The sequence below is a fragment of the Macaca fascicularis genome, chromosome 13 (genome assembly GCF_037993035.2).
Source record: "Macaca fascicularis isolate 582-1 chromosome 13, T2T-MFA8v1.1".
NCBI lineage: Eukaryota > Metazoa > Chordata > Mammalia > Primates > Cercopithecidae > Macaca > Macaca fascicularis.
Window position 1 is genome coordinate 66170707 of NC_088387.1, and position 15695 is coordinate 66186401.

A 15695-nucleotide genomic window follows, 5' to 3' on the forward strand; every position below is an offset into this window, starting at 1 on the left:
AATCAAATAATGGTGTAGACTATATGTACTTATAATGGTGAAGACTATATGTACTTTTCACATAGCATATGCTCAGAAGAATGCTAGTATTTGAAGAACAGGTACTTGTTCTTCCCTTCCTCCTCTGCGTGTTCACCTTGTATCTTAGAGGATATGAATTTAAAATAGGTATTATATTAATAGTAATAGGCCAGGCATGGTGACTCATGCCTGTAATCCCAGCACTTTGGGAAGTCGGGAGTTCAAGACCAGTCTGGCTAATGTGGCAAAACTCCATCTCTACTAAAAATACAAAAATCAGCCCGGGCAGGGTGGCACAAACCTGTAATCCCAGCTACTTGGCAGGCTGAGGCAGAATTGTTTGAACCCAGGAGGCAGAGGTTGCAGTAAGCCAAGATCGTGCCACTGCACTCCAGCCTGGGCAACAGAGCATGCTCTGTCTCAAAATAAATATAACAAAATAAAATAAAAGAAAATGATTACTTTAAAAAAATTGTAATCCTTACCCTTAAGTATTGCAGTAATACTTACACAGTGTAAGTATTCATAGTGGCTCACTTTAGGATGATCATAAATTCATTCTTACACATTTATGAGAGAAAGGAATGATCTAAAAATAAAATGATGTTTCTGGTGAAAATAATTGTAACTTAAAAAGTCACGAATTGGAAGCGGTAGTTAATGTAGAAAACATTGCTTTGTGTTTGGACTTAGGATATGGTTTACTTCTAAAGCTGTTTTTTTGAAATGTTTCTATAGTGAATATGTTGACTTTTGTTTTTGTTTAAAACTATGTCACAACTTTTTAAATTCCTGAAGGGAATTGAAGATTACAATGGTGACATGGACTTCAAAATAGCTGGCACTAATAAAGGAATAACTGCATTACAGGTATTTTTAAAACCCATTTTGTTTCATTTTTGTAACATTTAAATAATGCCATGAGTCAATGTTTAATATAATTGTTTGACTTTTCCATATTAGGCTGATATTAAATTACCTGGAATACCAATAAAAATTGTAATGGAGGCTATTCAACAAGCTTCAGGTGAGCTAGTATGCTTGATTCTCCTTTCATTCTTTCCCACTTTGCTAATGGGAACTACAATTCTCATTAGGCTTATTATAAAATATTGCTTTAAAAAGTGGAATTTCATAAAACTTAAATCAAGAAGTACTGGCCAGGTGCAGTGGCTCACATCTGTAATCCCAGCAGTTTGAGAGGCCGAGGTAGGCGGATCACTTCAGGTCAGGAGTTCAAGACCAGACTGGCCAACATGGTGAAACCCTGTCTCTACTAAAAGTACAAAAATTAGCCAGGCATGGTGACGCATACCTGTAATCCCAGCTACTCAGGAGGCTGAGACAGGAGAATCGCTTGAGCCCAGGAGGCAGAGGTTACAGTGAGCTGAGATCATGCCATTGCACTCCAGCCTGGGTGACAGAGGGAAACTATCTCAAAAAAAAGAAATACTAAGTAGCCAGGCATGGCATGGTGGCTCATCCTAGCACTTTGGGAGGCCAAGGCAGGAAGATTGCTTGAGCCCCAGGAGTTTAAAACCAGCCTGGGCAACATAGTGAGATCCCATATCTATTTCAAAGAAAGAAGAAGAACTTAAGTTTTTGGAACACATGAATAAACACCAAAGTGGGTTACCAGTGGAATTTCAATTTTTACAAATTAAGCAGCTGTCTTTAAAATAGGATTTATGGAGAAGAGAATATGAGTGAATTTTCAAGGTAATAGGGATGTGGAGAGTTTCAATTATTAAGGCACAGAGTTTAGATGGTATACCGTAAAAACTAAGAGTGCAGCTATTTCAGATCATATTTGTTTTATGTAGTTATAACTTTTGTGTTTTTCTCTTCTAGTGGCAAAAAAGGAGATATTACAGATCATGAACAAAACTATTTCAAAACCTCGAGCATCTAGAAAAGAAAATGGACCTGTTGTAGGTAATACATTAAAATTTTGGTGATCCTTGTAAGATAAACATTAATATATGAACGAATATTACTACTTTTAAATTGTTTTTACCCGATACACAAAACAAAAATATTTTAAATGCTTTTATAGTTAAAATGCTTTAAATTTTAGGGCATATTCTTTAACAGTTTTCAGTAATTTTAATTGTCTACTTCTCTGTTTTATAGTAAAATATTTTTACATGTGTCTAGGTAAAAAAAAAAAAATCCCAAGTGATCATGGCATGTTTTAGGTTCATGTATGTAGTTGAATTGTTTATATATTTGTCTGTATTACATTCCAGAAACTGTTCAGGTTCCATTATCAAAACGAGCAAAATTTGTTGGACCAGGTGGATATAACTTAAAAAAACTTCAGGCTGAAACAGGTAAGAGTTGTATGAAGTTTGGGGTTTTTTAATTAAATGCTAGACCATTTAAGTTGGCTATTTCATCTCTAGTATGTTGTTTTAAATATATATTTATTGGACAAATGAGAGAAAGACCAGGAGAAAAGGATATGACATGTCTTGACTGAGTATTAATAAATTAGCAAATGGTCATTCTTAACTGTATTCAAGAAGGATAGCCAAGAATTCATCAGGACTTTTTTGCAACATTTTATAGTTGAACATCTAGAATAATTTTTAGTTTTTAACTTTAGAGGAATTATTACAGTTATTTCTTTTTATTCTGCTACTTTCACTTAGTTTTATTTATACTCTTTTATTTAAAGAGTATATATAAAAACAATATGCTTTAATTTATTTTTCCTGAAGCAATGTTTGAATTACCTAGTACTTCAAGGTTTGAGGTTATTGCAGGAGAGTGAGAAGCAGCGTCACCTTAGCCATTTGCTAACATTGAGAAACTGATGTGATTTTGTCCCTTATTCGTTTATTCACCCCTCCTAAGAGTAAGCAGGATAAAGAAAAAAAGGCGAGGAAAGGGTTCTATTATTGTTTCTACTCGTAATTAAGAGAGCAGAACCAGACTCTCCAAAATTTGTATAGATATATTTGATTTCACCAGATGGTGAACTTCAAGAAATCAAGCGTATTGGCTCCCCATTGTATCCCCAGGGCCTACCTAGTATAATGCCAGGTACCTAACACATATGCAGAGTATATTTGTTTATGAATGAATTCCTTCATTCCTAAAGTAATTATTAAATACGGCATAACTCCACCCAGCTACTAACAGGTCCCTCCTGTTCTCACATCTATTTTTAAGACTAGTTTCCACTGGAATTAGCAAGTTAACATTTTTTTTTTTTTGAGACGGAATCTTGCTCTGTCACCCAGACTGGAGTGCAATACACAATCACTGCTCACTCCAGCCTTACCCCTGGGCTCAAGTGATCCTTCCGACTGTAATTCCCAAGTAGTTGGGCACATGCTACCATGTCCAGCTAATTTTTTTCATTTATTTCTTTGTAGTAACAGGCTCTCCCCTGGCCTTGAACACCTGGGCTCAAGTGATCCTCCCACCTCAGCCCCCTAGAGTGCTGGGATTACAAATGTGATCCACCATGCCCAGCCAAGTTAACTTTAATATGTTAAATTATGTTTTTAAAAGGTGTGACTATTAGTCAGGTGGATGAAGAAACGTTTTCTGTATTTGCACCAACACCCAGTGCTATGCATGAGGCGAGAGACTTCATTACTGAAATCTGCAAGGATGATGTAAGTATAGATCATATTAATTACATATCATATAGATATATTTGTTTTTTCTACTTTTTGTTGATATTTTCTTTATGAATCTTATGGCTTATTTTGCACTTACAGCAGGAGCAGCAATTAGAATTTGGAGCAGTGTATACCGCCACAATAACTGAAATCAGGTAATATCAAGTAATATACTATGCTGAGCTTTTTCCTTTATTTCTTTAGAGCCAGGGTCTCACCCTGCCACCCACAGTGGGATGCAGTGGTGCCATAGTACCTCACAGCTGCCTTAAACTTCTGGGATCAAGCAATTCTCCCACCTCAGCCTCCTGAGTATTTAGGACTGTAGGCACACACCACCACACGTGGCTGATTTTTTAATTTTTTGTAAAGACATGGTCTCACTATGTTGCCCACGTTGATCTTAAACTCCTGGCCTCAAGCCCTCCTCCCGCCTCAGACTCCCAAAGTGCCAGGATTACAGGCATGAGTCACCGTGCCCAGCCCTGTGTTGGTTTTTAACAGATTTCTATTATAATCCCAATTTAATTTTACATTTACTTTATTTACTTTGAAATCATAAGGTGTTTAGATTACATGCCAATTGCCGTATAATCATTACTTTTTAAGGTATAGTATATTTTATTTTCTATATCATTTTATAAAATTTCAGTAACAGTTCTGTGGTTCTAATTATGGTAGGTTCTCCTAACTGAATTCTTTAACCGAATTTTCTACTAGTAATTGGTGAAACCCCAAATTAATTTTCCCAATAAATATTAAATAGGCCCAAAATAGACCTATCAATATTTCGTTGTTTCCTTTTTCTTTTCTTTTTTTTTTTTTTTTGGATGGCTTATTTTAAACATAGTCTGAATGCTTAATTGGCACATATTTTTAAATGCCAGTTTCAGCCAGACACCATGGCTCATGTCTGTAATCCCAGCACTTTGGGAGGCCGAGGCAGGCAGATCACAAAGTCAGGGGTTCGAGACCAGCCTGACCAACATAGTGAAACCCCATTTCTACTAAAACTACAAAAATTAGCCAGGCGTGGTGGTGCATGCCTATAATCCCTGCTACTCAGGAGGCTGAGGCAGAAGAATCGCTTGAACCCAGTAGGCGGAGGTTGCAGGGAGATGAGATCACACCATTGCACTCCAGCCTGGGCGACAGAGCAAGACTCCATCTCAAAAAAAAAAAAAAAAGCCGATTTCCATCTCAAAGGGTTTTTTTTTTCACCAGCTAAAAGAGATTGTATTTTTAGGATCAGAAAATCCCTTTTTTAAGAAAAAAAATTATCAAATGTAGCAAAAAATGTTCAAAGCTATTTGAAATAAAAAGCAATCAGATAATTTGTTTAATATTGCAGGTGAAAAATAAGAAATGGGATGGCTTATTTTCATAGACTAGAGAAAAAGGGAAGATTAATTTTTTAATGAAATAAGTATCCCATTTTGCCTGACCACCTTCCTTAAATCCTTATCTTATAGGTTAATGATATGATACTCTATACTGTGTTTAAAATATTTAATGTCATTTCGAAAATTTTTGGAAAATCAAGACCAGCCTGGCCAACTTCATGAAACCCCATCTCTACTAAAAAAACATAAATTAGCTGGTCATGGTGGCACATGCCTGTAATTCCAGCTGCTTGGGAGGCTGAGGCATGAGAATGACTTGAACCTGGGAGGCAGAGGTTGCAGTGAGCCCAGATGCCACCACTGCACTCCAGCCTAGGTTACAAAAAAAAAAAAAAAGTTTTTGGCAATTATGAAGAGAAATACAGAAGAATATATATTCTAAAAGCTTTTTTTATTGAGACAGAGTCTCACTTTGTCACCACGCTGGAGTACAGTGGCACGATCTCAGCTCACTGCAACTTCCACCGCTCAGGTTCAAACAGTTCTCCTGCCTCACCCTCCTGAGTAGCTGGGATTACAGGCATGCGCCACCACGCCCAGCTAATTTTTGTATTTTTAGTAGAGAGGGGGTTTCACCATGTTGGCCAGGATGGTTTTGATCTCCTGACCTCGTGATCTGCCCGCATTGGCCTCCCAAAGTGCTGGGATTACAGGTGTGAGCCACCGTGCCTGGCTCTAAAAGCTTTTTTATTGCGTGTTTTTTCTTTATCTTTTCTTCATTCTTTGATTCACACATATTTATTTATAGGGCATATTTTCAGTTGAAAAGTATACTTTTTATAGTTCTAAAAACGTGATAGAATGGGTTTCTTTTTGTTTTTTACTTTTTCCTCTTATGAAAACATAATGTTTTATTTGTCAATGGATATACAGGTACTTACTGGTTTAACCAGGCTTATTATTTATTTTTTGTAGAGATACTGGTGTAATGGTAAAATTATATCCAAATATGACTGCAGTACTGCTTCATAACACACAACTTGATCAACGAAAGGTAAAAAGACAGATGTTACTATTTTTATGACTTCCTTAAAACACCTTAAAATACCGTATTGAAATTACCTAGGTTGGTAAGAATTATACACTTTGCCTACTACTAGCCTAAACAGAGAAAACAAAAGTGGCAGAGATGCTGCTGGCAAAAAGTTTTACATTGTTTAGCATAAATAAAAATTCGCTGGGTAGAGTGACTCACGTCTGTAATCCCAGCACTTTGGGAGGCCGAGGTGGGTGGATCACGAGGTCAGGAGTTCAAGACCAGCCTGGCCAAGATGGTGAAACCCCTTCTCTACTAAAAATACAAAACCCAGCTGGGCATGGTGGTGGGCACCTGTAATCCCAGCTACTTGGGAGGCTGAGGCAGATAATTGTTTGAACCTGGGAGGCGGAGGTTGCAGTGAGTGGAGATCGTGCCACTGCGCTCCAGCCTGGGCAACAGAGCGAGACTCCGTCTCAAAAAAAAAAAGAAATAAATAAAATAAGTAAATAAATAAATAAACACCAAATATTTTTCTTTCCATGATGGAAAATAAACACTGACGGTTTTGAAGGAGAACAGCATCTAGAGCTAGCAGTTACTAAAAATACCTACGTATAGCTGTTTTCCCAATTTTCTACTGACCAACCAATTATGACTAGATAATTCTCGGAATATTTTGAAATGTAATCTTTGTTGTAGTTCATACATCCAGTAAATAAAAACTCTAAGACAACTCTAGGAAACAGTGGGATCAGGGGAGTAATAAGAGTGTCTGTTGGCCAGGTGTGGTGGCTCACGCCTGTAATCCCAGCACTTTGAAGGCCAAGGTGGGTGGATCACAAGGTCAAGAGATGGCGACCATCCTGACCAACATGGTGAAACCCAGTCTCTACTAAAAATACAAAAATTAGCTGGGCATGGTGGCGTGCACCTGCAGTCCCAACTACTCGGGAGGCTGAGGAAGGAGAATCGCTTGAACCCAGGAGGCAGAGGATGCAGTGAGCCGAGGTTGTGCCACTGCACTCTAGCCTGGCGACAGAGTGAGACTCTGTCTCAAAAAAAAAAAAAAAGGGGGGGGGTCTGTTGTACCATATATTAAAATATATAGTATATTTAGTATATATACTATAGTATATAGTATATTTAGTATATATACTATAGTATATACTATATATACTATAGTATATATATTCTTGTCTATTATAAAGCCATAGACAATAAAACAGTATATTACCCACCCAGAAATAGGTAATCCATTCAACAAGAAAACGAAGACCAGAAATAATATACACGGGATTATAATATATGCTAGAAGTTATATTATAGTCAGTGAATAAAGATTATTTAATAAATTACATTGGTACAGCTGGTTATCTTAAAACAGGATCTCTACTCATTTTTATACCAAAATCCTGTCTGGATCAAAGAGCTAAATGTGCTTTTAAAAAAGGTGGTGGGAAAAGATAATCTTGTTGGGGCAGGAGGATTTACTAGAAGAAAATTGGGTATTTTAATAAAATTAGTACTGGAGAACTCCTCAACATGATATCAAAGCCAAAAAAGTAAATAAATTTATAAAATTTGACCCCATAATTTTTTAATTATATGGCAAAAATTTCAATAAGGTTAAGAGATAATCAGCAACCTAAAGGAAAAATGCTTATAACATAGGACAGAAGCTTAATTTACAAAGGGCTTTTATAAATCAGTAAGAATGATGAGTATCAATAGAAAAATAAGAACATGAACAAATGATTTTTATAAAAAGCCAACCAAGATGTTTAATATCAACAGCAATTTTTGAAATGCCAACGAAATTAATATATCAGTTTTAACTTTCAGATAGTTTAAAATTCTCAGTGTGTAGAAGAGAAAAGATGGCCTTTTTTTACACTGTTGATGGAGGTGTGAATTGGGACAAACTTTTTAGAAGGTGTTTGGTAAATGTCTATGGACCTAGACATTGTAGGATTTTGTTTGGAGAGGATAATTAGAGTAGGTGAATCCATGATCTGTGCTACACTACAGCTTTTTTTTTTTTTTCACCTTTTTATTTTGAAAAGTTTTTAATGTACAAAAAAGTTGAAAGAATAATACACTAAACCCTCATATATTTCTCCTATATTCATCAGTCATTAACATTTGCAACACTGGAATTTAAAACAAATTATTGTCTTTAGGTGATTGTTTAAATAAACTATATAGTTTGAAACTTAACAGTAATGCTTAGTTTACTGATATGAAAAGATGCTTTTGGGCCGGGCGCAGTGGCTCACGCCTGTAAGCCCAGCACTTTGGGAGGCTGAGGTGGACAGATCACTTTAGGTCAGGAGTTTGAGACCAGCCTGACCAACATGGCAAACCCCCATCTCTACTAAACATACAAAAAATTAGCTGGGCATGGTGGCGTGCACCTGTAATCCCAGCTACTTGGGAGGCTGAGGCAGGAGAAACTCTTGAACCTGGGAGGAGGAGGTTGCAGTGAGCAGAGATCATGCCACGGCACTGCAGCCAGGATGACAGAGCGAGACTCCATCTGAAAAAAAAAAAAAGATGTCCTTAAGATATACAATAAGCACAGTGGGTCCATTTTTATAAATGCATTACACATACACTAAATAGACATCTGAAGGGATACTCATTGGAATGTTAGCAGTAGTTATCTACAACTTGAGAGGTTTTTGAGACAGGGTCTTGCTCTATCACCCAGGCTAGAGTATAGTGGCACGATCACAGCTTACTACAGCCTCAGCCTCCCAGGCTCAAGTGATTCTCCCACCTTAGCCTCTGGAGGGGCTGGGACCCTAGGCACAAGCCACTACACCCGGCTAATTTTTTTGGATTTTTTGTAGAGATGGGGTTTCTTCATGTTGCCCAGTCTGGTTTAAGCAGTCCTTCCACCTCGGCCTTCCAAAGTTCTAGGACTACAGGTGTGAGCCACTGTACCCAGCCTGTTTTGGATAATTTTTATGTTCTTAATACATCTATATTTTAAATCCTTATAATTAACTGATTTTTTTTTTAAGACAGAGTCTCACTCTGTTGCCCAGGCTGGAATGCAGTGGCACAATCTCAGCTCACTGCAACCTCTGCCTCCCAGATTCAGGCAATTCTCCTGCCTCAGCCTCCCGAGTAGCTGGGAGTACAGGTGTGTGCCACCGCACCCAGCTAGTTTTTGTATTTTTAGTAGAGATAGGGTTTCACCATGTTGGTCAGACTGGTTTCAAACTCCTGAGCTCAAGTGATCTGCCCGCCCCAGCCTCCCAAAGTGCTGGGATTACAGCCATGAGCCACCATGCCTGGCTAACTGATTTTTTTTTTTTTTTTTTTTTTTTTTTGAGACGGAGTCTTGCTTTGTCACTCAGGCTAGAGTGCAGTGGCGCAATCTCGGTTCACTGCAAGCTCTGCCTCCTGGGTTCAGGCCATTCTCCTGCCTCAGCCTCCTGAGTAGTTGGGACTACAGGCGCCCGCCACCACGCCCGGCTAATTTTTTTGTGTTTTTAGTAGAGACGGAGTTTCACCGTGTTAACCAGTATGGTCTCAATCCCCTGACCTCCTGATCCGCCTGCCTCGGCCTCCCAAAGTGCTGGGATTACAGACGTGAGCCACCACACCCGGCTGCTAACTGATTTGTTTAATCAGAAAAATGAATAAAGCTTGAGAAAAAAATGTGTACCTCCGTTGAACTACGTAATTATGCACAACTAATAGATTGGCATGGTTTTTTTTTCCAGATTAAACATCCTACTGCCCTAGGATTAGAAGTTGGCCAAGAAATTCAGGTACTTGTATTCCACCTTTTAGCCTTAAAGTTGTAAATTGTTCTTGAAGCTTCCATTATTTTTTGCAAAAAGTTGAAAGAAGAGTCACCATCTATGATGTTTTTTATGTATATGCAGTACTTCATTTTTAATCTTAGAGCTGCTTGAACAGACTCATTAAGGATTTAAGACACAATTCTTTCCCTGAAGGAGATTGCAGCTTGGCCAAAATGGTAGTCACCCTTAGTTCATTTAAAAAATACATGAGCATGTCAGTGTTAGCTGTGCAGACTCCATGATTTGGAGACTGACATAAGAACTCTGATAAGATAACTTGTTGAAATCCTTGAATGTCATCTTTGAGGAGGTGAGACTTTGTTTCTCCACTACTTAAAACTTCAAGTTTTTGAGCTTGGTAAGAGCCATGTTATTCAGGCCTAGAATTCGTATAACAAAATTGGCCCTTTCTTTGTCGTCCTTTATGGGTGGATGAAAGAAGTCATTGCCAGTCTGTTTTTTCTGGCTCCACTACATTCTCTTTCACTTATGCCTAATACCTATGACCTGAGTAACTGAGGCTTCTGGTTTATTCCCAATCTGTGGTCTTACTGTCCAAGTAGCCTCCAGGGGAGGATGAGTGCTAAGATATAATATCTCTGTATAAGGTTGATTTTTTGGTTTCTTTGTTGTTGTTGTTGTTGTTTTCATATCAGAAGGAACTTTAAACCTTCTGCATTCCCCCCTGGCTTTCATTTTCCAAGGTGAAGCCAAATAAATACTAATGTGACGGTCCTTTGAGCAGTAGTGAAAATCAAAATGACCTAAGTATAATCCTGTATAGTATAATAACACAATTAGGCTCACAAAGCCCTTGTCTAGAATCATTCACTATGTCTGTGACTGTTCCCCCAGTATAAGGACTTGGCCTGGTGAGAATAAAAAGGCACAGATGAATTCAGTGACAGATCATAGTTGAACAACTAACTGCCCCGTGTCTTTTCTTTTTTTATAATGACTACTTATATATATTAAGTGTATACCTCCACTTAGCACTGAACTATGCTTTCAGTGAACAAGTGAAAACAATCATTGCCTTATTTGGACCATGTAAATGTAAATGTCTATTTAGATGTCACTCAATGTGCTGTAACTTTAAAGGAAGATCTGTTTCTTTAACACAGGTGAAATACTTTGGACGTGATCCAGCCGATGGAAGAATGAGACTTTCTCGTAAAGTGCTTCAGTCGCCAGCTACAACTGTGGTCAGAACTTTGAATGACAGAAATAGTATTGTAATGGGAGAAGCTATTTCACAGTCATCATCTAATTCTCAGTGATTTTTTTAAAGAGAATTCTAGAATTCTATTTTGCCTAGGGTGATGTGCTGTAGAGCAACATTTTAGTAGTATCTTCCATTGTGTAGATTTATATGTAATATAAATACATTCTAATTATTTGTACTAAAATGCTCATTTACACGTGCCATTTTTTAAATTCAAGAGTAAGCCATATTCGTTTAATCTTATTTACATTATAAATCAAAAAATATTTATTGTTAAAAGTAAGTCATTTATATATCTTAGAAAAGATTACATACTTTTGTTTCTATAATTCTGAAATATATGAAAAACTTAGAATATGTCATATATGTTATTCTAACAGATCTCTTCCTACATCTTATTTTTCTTCTTTATATACAATAGTGATAGTTTACACTCAATCATCCTACGGCTCACCTCTTTGCGTAACAACTTTACTTGCCTGCAATGATTCACAAATTGGAACAGGCCATATTCAAAGCCAGTGCCTATTTCATCAGAACAGTTACTAGATATAGTGAGTTGAGGGAGCTAATCTGATACACTTTGAATAATATGATGCCTTTCAAACTAGTTACTAAATCATGAACATAGTGGAATAAATATGAGATTCTAACTAGGATGAATGTGGTAGTAATGAAGTATATTTTTCAAATTTACGTAAACATAGAAAAATTATTGGCCGGGCGTGGTAGTTTATGCCTGTAATCCCAGTACTTTGGGAGGCCGAGGCGGGCAGATCATGAGGTCAGGAGATCGAGACCATCCTGGCTAACACAGTGAAACCCCGTCTCTACTAAAAATGCAAAGATTAGCCGGGTATGGTGGCGCACACCTGTAATCCCAGCTACTCAGGAGGCTGAGGCAGGAGAATCCCTTGAACCGAGGGGGTGGAGGTTGCAGTGAGCGGAGATCACGCCATTGCACTCCAACTTGGGCAACAAGAGCAAAACTTCGTCTCAAAAAATAATAATAAATAAATAAATAAATAATTTACTTGTCAAATTGAACTAGGTCACTTTGAATATGTATATTGCTCTAATGTATGGAAGTTCTTAGTATAAGAACTGGAGGATCATGACTTTCGGTTAATAGGTGTTTGAAATAGATGTTTAGAGGTTACTGATACACATGTCAAGTTGTTCATTCCCATCATTTAAAATATCACCTTATAATTCCACACAAAAGTAAATGGTATGTGGACGTCATAATTTAGAATGTGTAATCCTTTTTAAAATCTTATAAAAATACACCAGATTCAGTGGTATGTGCCTGTAGTCCCAGCTACTTGGAAGGCTGAGGTGGGAAGATCACTAGAGCCCAGAAGTTCAACACTTTAGTGTGCAACAATCATACCTGTGAATAGCTACTGTACTCCAGCCTGGGCAACATAGTAGGACTCTATCTCTAAAAAAATTTTAAATCTCACAAAAATGTAGGTAAATCTGGCCAGACGTGGTGGCTCACACCTGTAATCCCAACACTTTGGGAGGCCAAGGCGAGTAGATCACCTGAGGTCAGGAGTTCGAGACCACAATGGCCAACATGGCGAAACCCCGTCTCTACTAAAAATACAAAAATTAGCTAGGTGTGGTGGCAGGTGCCTGTAATCCCACCTACTCAGGAGGCTGAGGCAGGAGAATCTCTTGAACCTGGGAGGCGGAGGTTGTAGTGAGCTGAGATCACACCACTGCACTCCAGCCTGGGCAAAAAAAGTGAAACTCAATCTCAAAAAAAGAAAAAAAAAATGCCGGGCACGGTGGCTCATGCCTGTAATTCCAACACTTTGGGAGGCCGAGGCGGGTGGATTACTTCAGGTCAGGAATTCAAGACCAACCTGGCCAACATGGTAAAACCCCATCTCTACTAAAAATACAAAATTAGCAGGGCATGGTGGCGGGTGCCTGTAATCCTAGCTACTCGGGAGGCTGAGGCAGGAAAATCACTTGAGCCTGAGAGACGGAGGTTGCAGTGAGCCGAGATTGCACCATTGTGCTCCAGCCTGGGTGACAGAGCAAGACTCGTCTTGAGAAAAAAAAAAAAAAACAACAACAAATAGGTGAATTCATGATTCAGAGTAAACTAGTTCATAAAATATTACAAATTTAGCTGGCTAAACCAAAGATTTTTAAGTCAATAAACATTGATTATATATCTATTATGTGTAAAACAGCATGTTAGGCAATGTTGATATACTTTCTGAAATATTAAAGATTAATTGAAAATGAAAGATTAAATGTATTTGCTTTCTACAATTGATAGACTAATCACAGTAACAAAAGTTTTTATTCTCACTTCTGTTTTCTGAGACATAATGCTTACTTTAAGATATCATCCTTAATGGTAGAATTTCAAAATTGCAATTGATGTTTTTCTTAAATTTTCTGTTCTTTTTCAAAGGAACTCCTAACTCCTAATATGGAAAATGAAGGTAGTTCTTAAACAAACTCCAGAAACCTGTAGTGACACAAAGTACAAATATAGCTTACTAACTGCAGACCACCAAAAGAACCCCATTTCTGCTTAAACCAAAAGCCTACACTTTATGTCTGAACTTGTCATATTTTTGTCTTCATTTAAATGTTGGTAGTTTTCCTTACTTTCCAATGAAGATTTTCTTTTTCTTTCTTTCTTTCTTGTTTTTTTTTTTTTTTTTTTTTTTTTGAGACAGAGTCTCACTCTGTTGCCAGGCTGGAGTGCAGTGGTGCAATCTTGGCTCACTGCAAGCTCCGCCTCCTGGGTTCACGCCATTCTCCTGACTCAGCCTCTGCAGCTGGAACTACAGGCGCCTGCCAAAACTCCTGGCTAATATATATATATATATATATATATATAGTTTGTATTTTTTAGTAGAGACAGGGATTCACCGTGTTAGCCAGGATGGTCTTGATCTCCTGACCTCATGATCTGGCCGCCTTGGCCTCCCAAAGTGCTGGGATTACAGGCATGAGCCACTGCGCCTGGCCCCAGTGAAATTTTTCTATGACGGCTATATTATATGCTGGAAACTCTAATTTATAGTGACCCAGATCAAATTGAATGCCATCTTTGGTGGTTAGCTCAATACAAGTACTTATAAGACTTTTTTCCCATGACTTTTGTTTTGACACACAAGCACACATACTTCATAAGTTACTGTTCTATCACAGTGCAGTTTTTATATAATCATTTTTTCTTCTCTTACAGAGTATCTTACATTCTTGGATCTAAAATGAAAGCATGAATATCTTTCTTAGTTCAGTTCAGCCAAGCATAACATTGTTTTATTCATCATTTAACATGTGCCAGGCATTATAAGGTATGCAGGGGATGTGTCAGTAAATAAAACTCCTAAGTTAGGCCGGGCACAGTGGCTCACACCTGTCATCCCAGCACTTTGGGAGGCTGAGGCGGGTGGATTGCCTGAGGTCAGGAGTTCGAGACCAGCCTGGCCAACATGGAGAAACCCCGTCTCTATTAGAAATACAAAAATTAGCCAGGCATGGTGGCACATGCCTGTAGTTTTAGCCACTCGGGAGGCTGAAGCAGGAAAATCACTTGAACCCGGGAGGCAGAGGTTACAGTGAGCTGAGATCACGCCACTGTACTCCAGCCTGGGCAACAGAGCAAGACTCCATCTCAAAATAACAAAAACAGACAAAACAGCTGAAGTTCCAATGCTCATATTCTAGAGTTTGGAAATTGACAGCAAATTAGGATACAGCAGGTCCTTGAATAACATTTTTTTCAACATCATTTGCGTTATAATGTTGAGAGGGAAACAAAACATTGATTCCTGGCCAGGCCTATTGTCTGTGTGGAGTCTGCACTTTTTCCTGTGTCTGCAGGAGTGTATTAGCCCATTCTTGCATTGCTATAGAGAAATACCTGAGGTTGGGCGCGGTGGCTCACACCTGTAATCCCAACACTTTGGGAGGCCAAGGCAAGTGGATCACCTGAGGTCAGGGATTTGAGACCAGCCTGGCCAACATGGTGAAACCCTGTCTTACTAAAAAAAGAAACACACAAAAATTAGCCGGGCGTAGTGATGCATGCCTGTAATCCCAGCTACTCGGGAGGCTGAGGCAGGAGAATCGCTTGAACCTGGGAGACAGATTGCAGTGAGCCTAGATCATGCCACTGCACTCCAGCCTGGGTGACGGGGGAGACTCCATCTCAAAAAAGAAAAAAGAAATACCTGAGACTGGATAATTTATTTTATTTCGTTTGTTTGTTTGTTTGTTTTGAGACGGAGTTTTGCTCTTGTTGCCCAGTCTGAGCGAGTGTGGTGTGTGTGTGAGTGCGTGCGCCGTGCAACGGGATGGCTGTCCTGTCCAGTATCAGTTCCCACCTGGCACCCTGAGCTGCCAGGATGGGCTCCAACCACCCAAAACCCTGAACTGTTGTAATTTGATAAATCATCTTGTTTTTATTCATCTTTCTTAAATGTTGTCTAGCTCACATTTACTTCAGTGTTTAACATTAGAAATGTTTTGGTCTGTATTTGCAAGTTTGGTAATATTTTTTTGACCAGAAATGTGCCATAGGATCTTAACTCTTGTTTATATCAATTAGCCTGTGGTAAATTTGGTTACATT

The 15695-nt window shown here is 38.4% G+C and overlaps 1 protein-coding gene across 3 annotated transcripts in view; it reads left to right on the forward strand.

The window, feature by feature from the left end:
* PNPT1 (polyribonucleotide nucleotidyltransferase 1) overlaps positions 1-12552 on the forward strand; it is a 59120-nt gene extending 46568 nt beyond the window's left edge. For 2 of the 3 annotated variants that reach the window (XM_005575822.5, XM_005575823.5), the window contains exons 20-28: positions 820-891; positions 985-1048; positions 1873-1956; positions 2271-2354; positions 3544-3650; positions 3756-3811; positions 5975-6053; positions 9773-9820; positions 10981-12552. In XM_005575822.5, the coding sequence (XP_005575879.1) occupies positions 820-891; positions 985-1048; positions 1873-1956; positions 2271-2354; positions 3544-3650; positions 3756-3811; positions 5975-6053; positions 9773-9820; positions 10981-11136 (750 nt within the window). In that variant the 3' untranslated portion in view covers positions 11137-12552. The remainder of the gene's footprint in view (positions 1-819; positions 892-984; positions 1049-1872; positions 1957-2270; positions 2355-3543; positions 3651-3755; positions 3812-5974; positions 6054-9772; positions 9821-10980) is intronic. The other variant, XM_005575824.5, reaches the window with a different exon arrangement.
* Positions 12553-15695: the final 3143 nt, after the last annotated feature.